The 16,346-nt window shown below is 35.4% G+C and overlaps 1 protein-coding gene across 1 annotated transcript in view; it reads left to right on the forward strand.

Annotated features, from left to right (window-relative positions):
* GOLPH3L (golgi phosphoprotein 3-like) overlaps positions 1 to 16,346 on the forward strand; it is a 48,473-nt gene that overhangs the window by 17,960 nt on the left and 14,167 nt on the right. Inside the window, exons 3-4 of the mRNA XM_010838694.1 lie at positions 8,401 to 8,532; positions 9,883 to 9,997. Of these exons, the coding sequence (XP_010836996.1) occupies positions 8,401 to 8,532; positions 9,883 to 9,997 (247 nt within the window). The remainder of the gene's footprint in view (positions 1 to 8,400; positions 8,533 to 9,882; positions 9,998 to 16,346) is intronic.

Consider the following 16,346-nt stretch of genomic DNA (forward strand, 5'->3'; position numbering starts at 1 on the left):
GTAGACTTTGTTTGGCTCCTAATTCAAACAAACCAATTATCCTAAAAAATGTGTTAAACAATTAATAAAATTTGGAGGCTTACAGAATAGTTTATAATATTTAGGAATTGTTAATTTTTTAGGTGTGATAGTATTGCAGTTTTTATTTGTTTATTTTTGGCCACACAGCTTGTGGAATCTTAAAGGTTCCCCAACCAGGGATCAAATCCAGGCCCTTGGCAGTGAACGCCAAGTCCTAACCACTGGAACAACAGCGAATTTCCCAAAAATGTTTTTAAAAAAGGGTGTTGGGATCATGTTTTCTTAAATCATGGTCTCATTTTAGGCTATATTCTATTGATTCCTTGTTATGAAAAGTTATGAAATTCTCTCACAGTTTCTTCTACCTCTGTGCCTCAGTATTTTATGAAAATTTATAGTGTGTGATTCTTGCCTGGAGAATCCCCATGGACAGAGGATCCTGGCAGGCAACAGTCCATAGGGTCACAAAGTGTTGGACATGACTGAGTGACTTCACTTTTCTGTAGTGTGTACATTCTGTTCCATAATTTACACAAATGTTCAATGGAGGAAAGCCCCAAAACTGTGGTGAGAGAAGAAGCAGATGGGAAAATTGGTGGGTATTAGAAAAGATATGTGTAGTGTATATATAAAGAAAAATCTGGTTTCATATATATATATGCAAATAGTAAGATGATAGAATTTATGAATAATTTTATTTTATATAATTCTTTTTTCTTTCTGTATTTTCTAAAATATATGTATACTGCTCAGTAACAGATTATCGGAAAAGAAAGGCATATAAGTTAGTTACTGTTTCTGATGCTACAATCATTTTTAAATTGTTTAGAATAAAAATTAAGGACATTTTTCCTGGTCAGAATGAGGTGTAAAGCTAAGATAGGAATATTCAAAGATAACCAGTTTTCTTTTATTTTGGATTTCTTTTTCACTGACAAGGGACTGTACTTAGTCGCTCAGTCGTGTCTGACTCTTTGTGGCCCCATAGACTGAAGCCCACCAGACTCCTCTGTTCATGGGATTTCTCAGGCAAGAATATTGAAGTATGCTGCCTTTTCCTACTCCAGGGAATCTTCCCAAATCAGGGATCAAACCCATGCCTCGCTTCTCCTGCATTGGAAGGTGGATTCTTTACCACTAGCGTAACCACTGTGTTATTTGTTTTTATTTTCTGAACTTTTAATAGTGGCTTTTATTTTTTTTAAAAAAAGGAGTTCCCTGGGTGGCCTAATGGTTAGGATTCCTGGCTTTCACACACACATACACACACAACCTCAATTGGCAGCCCTGAGAAAACTAATAAACTGATTATTATGAGCAGCTTTGCATCTTCCCACCCAATGTTCTGAATAATCCTAAAAGGATATAGTCTTCATGTAGTTTATTGAGAAATTTTATCCATTTGTCTAGGTTTATAATCCATTCTTCCCAATCATGCTGAAATCATGTTAAAAAATTAGAATAACATCCAGGTCACAGTTCCTTATTCCCCATTATGATTAAGCAAAGTGAGCTTTTAGTAATGCTTAATCTTCTTTCTAAAAGAGAAGCTTTTGGCTCTGTGGACATAGAAATATTAATTGGGATTAGAGTGAATCACATTAATTTATAAAAGAGGAAAATAGATCAGATCTTGGAGCCATTCATTTAATAGAGTACTTAAGTCTTTATTGAATTTGTTACAATATCGCTTCTATTTTCTGTTTTTGGATTTTGGCCATGAGGCATGTGGGATCTTAGCTCCCTGACTGGGGATTAAACCTGCACCCCCTGTTTTGGAAGGCGAAATCTTAACCACTGGACCACCAGGGAAGTCCCTAATACCCAGAGGGATGGTATGAGGAGGGAGGAGGGTTCAGGATGGGGAACACGTGTATACCTGTGGCGGATTCATTTTGATATTTGGCAAAACTAATACAATTATGTAAAATTTAAAAATAAAATAAAATTAGAAAAAATAAAAAATAAAAGAAAATAATAGATTAACTCTTCTTAAAGTAATTTTTAGAGGGAAAAAATGAAATAAAACTCATTTTGCTGATAAAACTTTTTCTTGTATAATTTTTGATAGTCCTGAAGATCATCTTGCAGACATTGGGCTTTGGAATTGGGCATATAGGAAAGGCTTCAGGAAGACACAGCAAAATTCCTTCTGTAATGGAAAGTGAAGCAATTTTAATGTTGAATCTTCAGATTAGGGGGGAGAGAAAGATTTTTTTCTGAGATTTTTTTCCTAATAAAATATTTTTTTAATTTGGAAAAATTAGAAAACCACTTTTTAAAGTAGACAGTATTTTACATAACTGTGATAATCTTGAATATGAAATTATATATTTGCCTGTTTATCATTCAACTTTAATGTAAGGATTTTCTAACATTTTTAAAAGCTCCTTTTAATGATGCTTTATGCTTCTTTAGTTTCTTTCCTCTTTTTATCCCAAGCAGGCAACTTTAAAATCTTTAACCTTCAGAGTTGTTTTAAGGTGTGTGTTTAAGAGGTTTGAATAATGAACACTTGACTAAGTGGAAATTCAGTGCAAAGGTGTTGACTCTCAGAATTTATTGAAATCTTATTGCCCAAAGTTTTACAAGAATAAAATAGCGTTGTCAAAAGTTTCAATATGTATAATCTTTGACTCAAAAATTTCTTCTAAGAGTTTATTCAACAGAAGCACACATACAAATGAATATTTCTTTACAGCATTTTTTTATAATGGCAAAAAACTGTAAGCAACCCAAACATACATCAATAAGGACTTGAATAGATAAACTATAGTGTATCTAAAATGCAGTATTATGTCCATAACAATGATTGAGGTAGCTGTGTGTTTAGTGATGTGGAAAGATATCCAAAATAATGCCTAAGTGGAAAGTTGCCACTCAGTATAATCATATTTCTGTATGTAATATTAGCAAACGTATAATACAATACATTACTCATATGAAGTCTAGAAAATATCCACTAAACTGTTACGTGGAAGTGATAAGATTATGAGACTTCTACTTTCTAAATTATACATTTCTAAAATATCTCCTCTTTTTTTGACAATTATATATTACATTTATAATCAAGACAAAGTCTACTATTCAAAGATCTCATTCTGCCAGTCCTCCAGTATTTTCGGTCGATCATGAAGCAGTGTGCAATTTTGGTTTCTCGGTAGATTCTAAAATTTTTCTCTTTGTCTTTTCCCTCACGTACATAGCCCTTGGTAATTAAATGTAATGATTGAATGGTGAACTTCATTATGCACATGCTAGATCATCCTGCATACTAAAGCACTGACCCTTTAACACGGAATCTTCATTATACATGGCTTGAGAAGATACCAAGACAGCTAGATAAATTTAGAGGAAAATGGACTTCAGAGTTATAACTGTATTTAAAAGTCTTCATGTATATATTCTTATACTTTTTACTATTATGACATGATTCAATAAAAAGTTAAAAAACTGATTTGAAGAGTTTTATATAGTGTGAGATACTATGTTGGGAAAGGGTGATATTGAAAAACACAGTTTGTACCTCCTGGCCATTGTTTCTTTATTTGCAGTACTTCTCATTTATAATTCTGTTGACAATCTGACATCATTGTTACTGAAACAGGAGTTATATGGTCAGGTAGAAATGAAAACAAGGAAAACTTTCCTTTAATTGCTATATTACTGGTTGAAATGTTTGTACACCTGTTGAGATTCATAGTCAACAGGATTAAAAGTTATACCTAAGTAAATTATATCTAAAGTAAATCTAAAGTAAAGTTACAGTTTAACCTTAACTAGACAGCTAACTTCTATAAAGCCAAGTATTACTCAGGAGTAGGGGGTGGTGGGTAGGTTTACTCCCTCCTTAAAGAGGAGTTATAAGGATTACTCTTGAAGTAGCCATGAGGCAGGCGGTCAAGAAAACTAATTCCACCTTTGAGTCTAAGATCAGACTCCCAGGAAATTTGGATATATCTAGGAATGCTTATAGTTCAGGCTGAGCTTTTACCAAGTTAAATCATAAATTTGTGCTTTCCAGAAACATTTGTTGAGAAATACTGTCATATATCCTCTCCTTATATAGAATATATAATAAATTTACATTCTACTGAGGACAAGCAGTTGATTGCAAGGGGAGAAGTAGACCCACACACACACACCCAGGTGAGGAACCTAACCCAGAGGGTAGAGTGGAGAAAAAGATAATGTTAGAGAAGGTTATGTGGAAGATGTGACCCTTGTACTCAATCCTTAAGAACAAGGAAGAGCTAAGTAAAGAAGAGTTTTGTTTCTTCTAGACAGAACTGTGTGTGCAAAGGCCAGTAGGCAAAAAAGGTGCATTAAGAGTACTTAAAATCATTCCAGAAAGCTGGAGAATAGTGTTCTAGGGAAAATAAGCCAGAGAGAAACAAGTAAGCAGCCTCCTGGTTTAAGTGCAATAAGGGAGACCCAGGTTCAATCCCTGGGTAGGGAAGATTCCCTGGAGAAGGGAATGGCAACCCACTCCAGTATTCTTGCCTGGAGGATTTCATGAACAGAGGAGCTTGGTGGGCTACTGTTCATGGAGTCAGAAAAAGTTGGACAAAACTAAGTGACTAATACTTTCACTACTACTTTCACTAAGAAATTTGGATTTGACTGGGAGGAGCAGAGGGGAAGGGAGTTATATAATTTATTTGAGCTTGAAGGTTATGGGAAAAATGGAATTGGAAGACCTCTAGTTCTGCAGTATAGTGGTAAGACTTAATTTTTTTTAATGTATTGTTGGAGGAATCCCCTGGTAGTCCAGTGGTTAGAACTTGGTATTTCCATTTCCAGGGACCCAGGTTTGATCCCTGGTCAGAGAACTAAGATCTCACAAGTCATATAGTGTGCTCCCCCTACACCCTGCCAAAACTGTATTCTTGGCAGTCTCCCAGTCCCACCATGCCTTACTCACAGCAAAAGCAAATGCAGATCTTCTCTAAAGGAAGATATCCTCACCTACTTCACTGGTGATTCAGTAGCTGAGACTGCAAGCTCCCAATGCAGGGGGCACAGGTCTGATCCCTCATCAGGGAAGATCCCATGTGCCACATATTGTGGTAAAAAAAAAAAGTAAAGGAATACATCCTCAGTTTAGGCCTCCAAAATCTCATAGATTTACAAAAAATTAAATATGGGCCTCTTAATCAAATGTCATCAAACATACAAAGAAAAATACACCCATGAGAAAGAATCAGCAGAAGTAACACTGGTTCATTCAAGGACCTTAGATATTAGAATGATCAAACAATGTGAAATGTCTATGATATTTTTAAAGAAATAAAAGAATCATAAAATGAACACAAAATGAATCACAAAAGAAGAAATGATCACAAATGACCAGATAAATGTGAAAAATAAATGGAACTTTAAGAGATGTAAAGCAGTGGCTCTGATGATAAAGAATCTGCCTGCAGTGCAGGAGACCAAGTTCGATCCCCGGGTAGGGAAGATCCCCTGGAGAAGGAAATAGCTACCCATTCCAATGTTCTTGCCTGGAGAATTCCATGGACAGAAGAGCCTGGAGGGCTGTCCATGGGGTTGCAAAGAGTTGGACACTACTGAGTGACTAACACTTTCTCGGGGTTAGTTTAACATATTAAGTATAGATGGAGAATAAATTGGAAGTCAGATATGAACTAACTCTTGAGAAAGCAATATAGAGGCAATGGAAATGGAAAATATATAGGAGAGGTTAAAAGGCATGGAGGTTAGAATAAGAAAATTTTAAAGAATTAAGGGAATAGAGGAAAGCCAAAATTCTTAGAAATAAGAGTTGACATTTTTTGAGAAGTAATAAATGAGCCTACAGATACAGGAAGTGTATACCAAACAGGATACATAAATTCACACACACTTATGTTGTAGTCAAACAGAAAAACACCAAAAGAGAAAATCTTAAAGGACCAAAGAAAAAAGACAAGCCACCTACCACAAGCAATAAGAATGATAGATTTCTCACTGCAACAATGGAAGCTAGAAGAGGAGGGCATAATATCGTCAATATGATAAAAAGAAAACTATCCATCTAGAATTTTTGTCCAGAAAAACAATATTTTTAAAACAATGGTAAAGTGAAGACATTTCAGATCAACAAAATAGAATTTGCCTTCAACAGACTTTTACTTAAGGAAATTCTACTTTAGGAAGAAGGAAAATGGTACCAGAAAGGAGATCTGAGATGCAAGAAGGAATGGTGAGCAAAGAATTTGGTAAGCATCTGAGTAAATCTAAACAAGTGCTACCTGTATAAAATAATGATGTCTAACTTGTGAAGTAAAAGATATAATATTGGCCAATTAGGAGAGATTAATATATTGATTTGTTTTAAAAATAAATTAGTATATTAATTTTAAATTATCATGCATGTTAAAATTGCAAAGATAACTAACTAAAGAAAAGTGAATGTATAACTTCTAAATCAATAAAGAAGAAAACTGGATGTTTTGGGGCCACACCATTTGGCATGCAGGATCTTAGTTTCCTACCAATGATTGAATCCACACCTCCTGCCTTGGAACCATGCAGTCTTAACCACTGGACCACCAGGAAAGTCCCTGGAATTTTTAAAAGCTGTTTTTCAAGGCTTTGCCACTTAGCTTTGTGACCTCTGTCATGTTACATAACCTCCATAAGCCTTAGTTTCCTCATCTTTAACATGTGGATAATAGTAGAACCTCCCTTACAGGATTGTTGTGAAGATATAATCATACAATGCATGCAAAGAAGCTTAGCACAAATCTACAACATAGATAGGTGTTGAGTATATATTAGACATTACTGTTACGAATAGTGACTTAGTCTTGTTCATGCTTTAAAGCCATGCTAGAATCTGCCAACATCACACCCAGCCTCTCTCCAGTGAGAGGGAAAGCTACACCCAAAGACAGCTAAAAAGTGTTACACAGTTCATAACTGATAGGTCTTCCTTGTATTAGTCACAACTCCTTGCTTAGAACCTTCAGAATTCAATATTGCCTTTCAGTAAAAAGTTCAGAGCTTCAAGGCTTTCTACAGCCTAGCCCGACCAACTTGATCTCATGAGTTCTCTTTAAATCCTTGAGTTAAATCTCTAAACGTATTTGAGGTCTCCTTCCTTAATGCTTTTGCTTAAAATGCCCTTGTGAAGAATAGGTAGAATTTGAATGACTTCCTTCATCTGGAAAACCCTCACTCTCTGCTAAATTCAACCTATTCTTCAAATCCCAGCTCAAGTCCCATAAGAGTTCCTGACTATTCTAGCCCAAAAGTAATTTATAATTTGAAAAAGTATCATCTAAACCAGGCTTTCTATGGTAATTTATACCCGTTTCTTCTACTCCAGTTTTCAGTTGAGCCTTAATTTAAATTTTATATTGTCACAGAAAGCTTCCCTCAAGTTTGCAGGTCTTTCCAGCTACATTTTCAGATCCTTAAGATAGTGGCTATTAATTGTATATCTTTGTATTCCCTGTAGTTCCTCAGGAAGGGAAACTAACATGTAAGGGCCTACAATATGCCAGGTATTATACTAAATGGTTTCTTATATTGATAATATATATCTTACTTATTCTTCAAAATAAACTTATGTAGACGTTAGTGCCCTTGTTTTACAGATGAGGACATTGCACTTGAGAAAGGTTAAGTAACATACCAAGGCACTTAATTAGTCAATGGCAGAGCTGGGTTTCTACTACACCATCCATCAAAATAGCCTGCAACTAATACCTTGGAGGTAAAAAAGCTCAAACAGTATACATGTTTCTACTTAACTTATTTGTATCCCACAGTGAAATTTAGAATGTCATGGAAGCAAAGAAACCAAAATTCTTCTCAAAAATTGAAATTTGGCATGCCAGTTATTAACTTTGGAGAAGGCAATGGCACCCCACTCCAGTACTCTTGCCTGGAAAATCCCATGGACGGAGGAGCCTGGTGGGCTACAGTCCATGGGGGTCACTAAGAGTCGGACACGACTGAGCAATTTCACTTTCATTTTTCACTCATGCATTGGAGAAGGAAATGGCAACCCACTCCAGTGTTCTTGCCTGGAGAATCCCAGGGACAGGGGAGCCTGGTGGGCTGCCGTCTATGGGGTTGCACAGAGTCAGACACGACTGAAGTGACTTAGCAGCAGCAGCAGTTATTAACTTAACAGCCCAACCATAGGAATTCACAAAGAGTTTGAAGTTAGAAAGTCATACTTTGGGGGGAGGGAGTGGATTAAGGAAGTTAAAGAGACTTTTTTTCATTTATTCTGTATTTTTCCTTGAGTTCATGTAATGTGATGTGAAATGAATCACAGAACAAAATGGAACATTCTTTGGGTGCTTGCTGCAAGTCCATGTCCCTTTCAGAATGTTCTTTCTTTTCTCTTTTCCCCTTTCCTAGGGTTACACATCTTTCTGGAATGACTGCATATCATCTGGCCTGCGAGGCGGCATCCTGATAGAGCTGGCCATGCGAGGTCGAATCTATCTAGAACCCCCAACCATGCGTAAGAAGCGACTACTAGACAGAAAGGTAGAGCATCCTCTATGAATATCCTCTTATGAAAGGGCAGATACCAACAGTCCATTTTGGAAGAATAGGAAGATTTGAGACGTGAGACAATAAAAATAGCACTTATTCAGTTGTTCCATTGTCTAACAGGTTTAATTATCCTGTAGCAGAGAGAGAAATCTAAGTATCCGTGGTCTAAAGAGTTATAAGAAGTTCATGGTTTTGTCTTCCCTTTTTATGCAGAAAAGTCAGATCTAGGATGGTGTTATTTTTCCGTATTTATCTATAGCTGTAATATTATGAAACAGAGTATTATATAATGAGGAGGTAAACATGTGAGTCAGATGCAGTCTTAACTCTGGTCAGCCTCAGATAACCATTCCGTTTCCCTCCTTCCAATTATTTTGCAAGTACTCTCTAGCATGAGTTACACCACTCTCTCCATTTTCTTATTACTTGTTTTTTCCACTCACAACTTCACTGTCTACTTAGCACTCTAGTGAAACTACCTTCTTAGGTGTCATCAGCTAATTTTCAGTCTTCAATTTATTTTTCTCTTTTAACCTGTATGTGGTGTTTGACACTTTTGACTACCACCTATTTGAAATTTCCTCTCTTCTTGACCTTTGTTATAGTACATCCTCTTGCTTCTCTAGCGGTACCCTATTTCCTTTACTTCTCCATTCCTTAATATCTGTATCTCAATTTATATCACTTTGTATCCTTTTAGAGATATCATTTACCTTTACAGCTTCATCTATCACCCTTATGATATTAATTTTCAAATTTCTAGACCTGTCTTCTTTTTCCACCTCCAGGAACATAGTTAACTATGGTCCAGACATTTCAACTTGGCTATCCCATATCAGTTAAAACCAAGCTTCATCAACCTTATCCTTGTTTCCTGTGTTTACTAATTGTTTCACAAGTTGGTTTTCCAGGCTCAAAGAGTTATTGAATCTTTTTTCTCCATTATCATTTATATCGTTTGCCACTGGAGCCCAGTTCAAGTGTTATTTTTATCTATCCATACCAGATTTTAAATTTCTTGAGGAAACAGAGACAATATGTTATGCTGCTTTGCTTTTCCTATGACATTTAACCCGTAGCTCAGATGGTAAAGCGTCTGCCTACAATGCCAGAGACCTGGGTTCGGTCCCTGGGTCGGGAAGATCCCCTGGAGAAGGAAATGGCAACCCACTCCAGTATTGTCGCCTGGAAAATCCCATGGCTACAGTCCATGGGGTCGCAAAGAGTCGGACACGACTGAGTGACTTCACTTCACTTCACTTCCTATGTATAGCATATTCACTGATTTTAATTTGAATGAAGGAGATGAACCAGAGTCTCTTGTTTCTTCTTTTCTGAAAGGTACTGCTAAAGTCAGACAGCCCAACAGGTGATGTTTTACTGGATGAAACTCTCAAACACATCAAGGCAACTGAACCCACAGAAACTGTCCAAACATGGATAGAGCTACTCACCGGTAAGATGATGCAGAATGATTTTTAAAAATCCCACATTTTATAATCTTTACCCTACTCTTAAGGTTGGGAGAAGAAGTATAGAAATTCAGGGTGCTAAGTAAGATATATATATTTCACTGTTAAACTGTACTAATGAGGGACCAAAAAGGCATGATTAATCAATACATAAAGTTTTCCAAAGCTTCACCTTACCTCTGTATACCTCATAAGCTCACAAGAAATTTTTTTAACATCTGTGTTGATGTATAATTTACATACAGTTGTTGTGTAATTCACATACAGGGTCATCACACAGTTGACCCAGTAAAAGTATACAATTAAATGGATTTTAGTGTATTCACACAGTTGTGCAACCATCATCACAACCTAAGTTTTGAACATTTTCATCATCCCCAAAATAAACCCTATGCTCACTAGCAGTTTTCCCCACGTTTCCCAGCCCTCGTGCTCAGCTCCAACAACCACTAATCTACGTTCTATCTCTGTAGATTTGCCTATTCTGGATATTTCATATAAACGAAACCATACAACTTATGGTTTTTTGTGACTGACTTCCAAGGATAATATTTTCAAGGTTCATCCATGTTGTGGCATGTATCAGCACTTCATTCCTTTTTTCCTCAAAGGCAAGTTCAAAAACTTTAATATGAATAACTAAGCCTACGGCATAAAATTATAGGAGAATCTTCCACAGGGCACTTTGAGGTCATAGCCAGTGTCATCTTCTGGAGCAGTTTTTTTTTAATTGAAGTTTTTATTGAGACATTTGTATTGAGTTGGTCAAAAAGTTCGTTCTGTTTCTTCCATAACATCTTACAGAAAAACTCGAAAGAACTTTTTGGCCAACCCAATATATTGACATGCAGTTGTAAGAATTAATACAGAGAGATACCTTTATATGCTTTGTCTAGAATCCCCCACTGGTAAAATTTCTCAAAATTTTAGTATATGATAATCAGGGTACTGAAATTGATATGATTCACCAATCTTGTTAGAATTTGCCGAGGTTTTTTGTTTTGTTTTTTTTTGTTCTTTTTGGCTGCACCGTGTGGCATGTGGAATCTTATTTCCCCAACCAGGGATCAAACCTTGCTGCTTGCAGTGGAAGCACAGAGTCTTAACCATTGGACAGCCAGTGAAGTCACAAATTTCCCCAGTTTTAATTTGACTCTTTATTTCCAAATAATATTTCATTGGATGGTTATACTACTTTACTTATTTATTTATCAGTTGGTGGACATTTGAATTATTTCCTCTTTTTGACTAATGAGAACATTCATAAACAAGTTTTTACGTGGACATGTTTTCATTTCAGGGGAATATAGTTAACTTTATTATGGTGAAATACACATATTTATTATCTTAATCATAAGTGTACAATTCAGTGACATTAAAAACACAGTGTTATATAACTATTACTTCTCTTTACACTCAAAGCTTTCTCATCATCCCAATATCCCTCTTCCTCCCTCTCTTCATTCCCTGGCAACTTCTTCTTTACCTTCTGTCTCTATGAATTTACCTGATCTAAGTAACTCATATAGGTGGAATCATACAGTATTTGTCCTTCCATGCCTGACTTACTTGAAAGCTAAGCATTTTTTCAAGGTTCATTGATCTTACAGCTTACATCAAAAATCTCATTCATTTTTATGGTTGACGAATATACTGTTGTATGTGATATACCTACCACGTTTTGTTAATTTCATCTGCTAATGAACACTTGGGTGTTTCCATCTGTTGGCTATTGTGGGTAATACTGCTGTGAACCTTGTGCATATATCTGATAAAGTCATTGCTTTCCATACTTTTGGATGTATATCTTGGAGTAGAATTATTGGGTCATGTGATAGTTCAATAGTTTGAGAAACCACCAAACTGTTTTCTACAGAGGCTGCAGTCTTTGACATTCTTACAGCCATGGTAAGGTTCCAGTTTCTCTACATCCGCATTAGCACTTGTTTTGTTTTTAATTATAGCCATTCTAGTAGATACAAAGCGGTATCTCATTGTGGTTTTGATTTTCATTTCCCTAATGATTAATGATGTTGAGCATCTTTTCATGGATGATTTATGTATCTTCTTTGGAGAAATGTCTATTCAGGTCCTTTGCCCATATTTGAATTGGCTTCTGTTGTTGTTGAGTTTTAGAAGCTCTTCCTATAGTCTCAATGGTAATCCCTTATCAAATATATGATTTGTAAATATTTTCTCTCATTCTATAAGTTATCTATTCACTTTATTAAGAGTAACTCTTGATGCACAAAAGTTGTTAATTTTGATGAAGTCCAGTTTATTTGTTGCCTGACTTTTGGTGTCATATCACTGAAATCTTTGCCAAATCTAATGTCATAAAGATTTTCCCAATGCTTTCTTCTAAGAGTTTTACAGTTTTAGTTCTTAAATTGGTTCTTTGATCCATTTTTACTTAATTTTCGAATATGATATAAAGGTTCAACTTAATTCTTTTGCATCTGGATATGCGGTTTCCCAGAACCATTTGTTAAAAATACTATTCTTTCCCCCTTGAATGGCCTTGGAAGTCTTGTTGGAAATCAGTTGACCATATCTGCAAAGGTTTATTTCTGGACTCTCTATTCTGTTGTATTAACCTGTGTGTATGTCCATGCTGTTTTACTTACTGTAGCTTTGTAGTAAGTTCTGAAGTTGGAAAAGTATGAATCCACTAATTTTATCCTTCTTTTTCAAAGTTGTTTTGGCTGTTCTGGGTCTTGTGCAATTCTATATGAATTTGAGGGTCAGCTTTTCCACTTCTGTGGAAAAGGCTGTTAGAATTTTATAGGTATTGGGTTGAACCTGTAGATCTTTTTGGCTGGTTATTGCCATTTTAACAGTGTTAAATCTTCCTGTCCATTAAAAGAGACTTAGGCTGTCTTTCCATTATTTAGGTCTTCTTTAATTTTCTTTCATCAGTTTTATAGTTTTCAGTGTACAAATCTTTCACCTCCCTGGTTAGACTTATGCTTAAATATTTAATTTTCTTACACAATGTTATAAATGGGATTGCTTTCTTAATTTCATTTTCAGATTATTCATTTCTGATATACAGAAACAACTGATTTTTGTGTTTTCATCTTGTACCCAGCAACTTAGTCGAGTCTATTAGCTCTAGTTGCTTTTTGTGGATGTGGGGAGATTTTCTTTGTATAGGGTCATGTCATCTGCAGACAGAGATAGTTGTAGGTTTTCCTTCCCAACTTAGATGCCTTTCATTTTTCTTTCTTATCTACTAGCTCTGGATAGAACTTCCTTAAATTGTTGAATAGCAGTGGTGAAAGCAGGCTTCCTTGCCTTTTTTGTTCCTTGACTTTTGGGGGATTTTTCAGTCTTTTAACCATTGATTATGATATTAACTGTAAGGCTTTCATGAATACTCTTTATCATATTAAGGAATTTTTCTTTTATTCCTAGTTTCCTAGAAGTTTTTATAATGAAAGGGTGTTCGTTTTTGTCATTACTTTTTTTTTTAATTGAAGGATAATTGCTTTACAGAATTTTGTTCGTCTCTAAGTTGCATTTCTGAATCAAGTGACATGGTCATATGGGTTTTTTTTTTATTATATTAAATGATGTATTATTGATACATTGTTTGATTTTTATTGAAATGTAATTGGCATAAATGTTATATTAGTTTCAGGTGTATATCATGTTGATTTAGTATTTATGTATATTGTGAAATAATTACCACAATAAGTCTAGTTAGCATCTATCATCACACATAGCTTTTTTTTCTTGTGATGAGAACTTTTAAGATCTGTTTTCTTAAGTGCTTTGAGTGCTTTGTCGCTTCAGTTGTGTCCAACTCTGTGCGACCCTATGGACTGTATGTATGTATGAACTGTATGACAGGTTCCTCTGTCAATGGGATTTTCCAGGCAAGAATACTGGAGTGGATTGCCATGCCCTGCTCCAGGGGATCCTCCCCACCCAAGGATCAAACCCGCATTGCTTATGTCTCCTGCATTGGCGGCAGGTTCTTTACCACTAGTGCCACCTGGGAAGCCCATTTGAAAGTCTGATTTCTTAGCAACTTTCAAGTATATAATATACAATGTTAGTAACTATAGTTACCATGCTATATATTACATCCTCCGGATTTATTTTATAACTGAAATTTTGTGTCTTTTGATCTTCACACATTGTGACATTCTTCCCCTTCCCACCCTTAGCAACTACCAATCTGTTCTGTGTATCTAAAATTTTGGAATTTTTTGGTTTTGTTTTAGATTCCAGATACAAGTGAGATCATACAGTATTTGTCTTTCTCTGTCTGACTTATTTCACTTAGCATAATGCCCTCAAGGCCCATCCATGTTGTTATGAATGGCAAGATTTCCTTTTTTTATGGCTGATTAGTATTCCAATGTATGTATATGTGTGTGTGTGTATGTGTATGTTTGTGTGTGTGTATACCACATTTTCTTTATCTGTTCATCCATAATTGATATTTAAATTGCTTCCATGTCTTAGCTATTGTAAATAAGGCTGCAGTGAACGTGGGGTACATGTATCTTTTCAAGTTAGTGTTTTCATTTCCTTTGGAAAAATTCTCAGAAGTAGAATTATTATATGATAGTTATCATTTTAATTTTTTGAGAAACTTCTATACTGTTTTCTATAGTGACTGTACCAATTTACATTCTCACCAACAGTGCATGAGGATTCACTTTTCTCTATGTCCTTGCCATCATTTGTGTTTTTTTTTTTTAATTTTTAAAATATTTAGATATTTATTTTTATTTATTTACTAATTTGGCTGCACTGGGTCTTAGTTGTAGCATGCAGGATCTTTTTTTTTTTTTTTAGCATGCAGGATCTTAACTGTGGCATGAGGCATCTAGTTCCCCAACCAGGGGTCGGACTTGGGTCCCCTGCCTTGGGAGGGTGGAGTCTTAGCTACTGGACCACCTCGGAAGTCCCTATCTTTTTAAAATACTTTTTATTATATATTGGAGTATAGCCGATTAATAATGTGATAGTTTCAAGTGGCCAGCGGGACTCAGCCAAACATATACATGTATCTGTTCTCCCCCAATCTCCCCTTCCATCCAGGCTGCCACATAACATTGAGCAGAATTCCCTGAACACTTGTTATTTTTTATCTTTTTAATAATAACCATCCTAACAAGTGTGAAGTGATATCTCACTATAGTTTTGATTTGCAATTCCTTGATGATTACTGACGTTGAGCACATTTTCATGTGTTTTTTGGCCATTTGTATGTCGTCTTTTGAAAAACATCTAATTAGATCCTTAGTCTATTTGAGTTTCTATTACATTCCTGGGATAAATTTTACTTGATCATAGTGAATAATCCTTTTATCATGCTGTTGGATTAAGTTTGCTAATATTTTACTAAGGATTTTGAATCTACATTCATAAGATTTATTGGTCTGTAACTTTCTTTTCTTGTGATGTCTTTATTTGGCTTTAATATGAGGATAATCTTGCCTTGCAGAATGAGTTAACATGTTCCTTCTTTAGATTTTTGGAAGACTTTGAGAAGGATTGGTGTTAATTCTAGTTTAAATGTAAGGTAGAATTCACTGATGAAGTCATCTGGCCCCGGACTTTTCTTTGTTGGGATGTTTTGATTTTTGATTACTGATTTCATCTTTTTATTTGCTATAAATCTGTTGAAATTTTCTGTTTGTCAGTTTAAAGAATTTGAACTTTTCAAGGAGTTTGTCCATTTTTTCTAGGTTGTCTAATTTGTTGGTTTAACATTATTCATAGTATTATTTTATAATCCTTTTTTTAATCCCTGCAAGGTCAATTGTTAATACCTTCACTCTCATTTATGATTTTTAGTTGTTTCTATCTTTTTTCCTTTGGCAGTCTAGCTAAATGTTTGTGAATTTTGATCGTTTCAAAGAAACAACTTTTAGTTTCTTTAATTTTGTTGGTTGTTTTTCTGATCTCTCTTTTTGTGCCTCTCTTCTCTAATCTGTTTCCTTCCTTCTATTAACTTAGGGTTTATTTTGCTCTCCTTTTTCTAGTCCATTAAAGTATAAAGTTAGGAGATTGATTTTAGACTTTTTTAATTTAGGCATTTACAGCAAATTTCCCTCTGCTTTCACTGCATCCCATATAATTTCATATGTTGTGTTTTCATCCATTTCTAAGTATTTTCTAATTTCCTTTGTGATTTCTTCTTTGACACATTGGTGTTTCAGTTCAGTTCAGTTCAGTCGCTCAGTCGTGTCCGACTTTTTGTGACCCCGTGAATCACAGCACGCCAGACCTCCCTGTCCATCACCAACTCCCAGAGTTCACCCAAACTCATGTGCATCAAGTCGGTGATGCCATCCAGCCATCTCATCCTCT

The sequence above is a fragment of the Bison bison genome, unplaced genomic scaffold (genome assembly GCF_000754665.1).
Source record: "Bison bison bison isolate TAMUID 2011002044 unplaced genomic scaffold, Bison_UMD1.0 scf7180017864104, whole genome shotgun sequence".
In the NCBI taxonomy this organism is placed as follows: domain Eukaryota; kingdom Metazoa; phylum Chordata; class Mammalia; order Artiodactyla; family Bovidae; genus Bison; species Bison bison.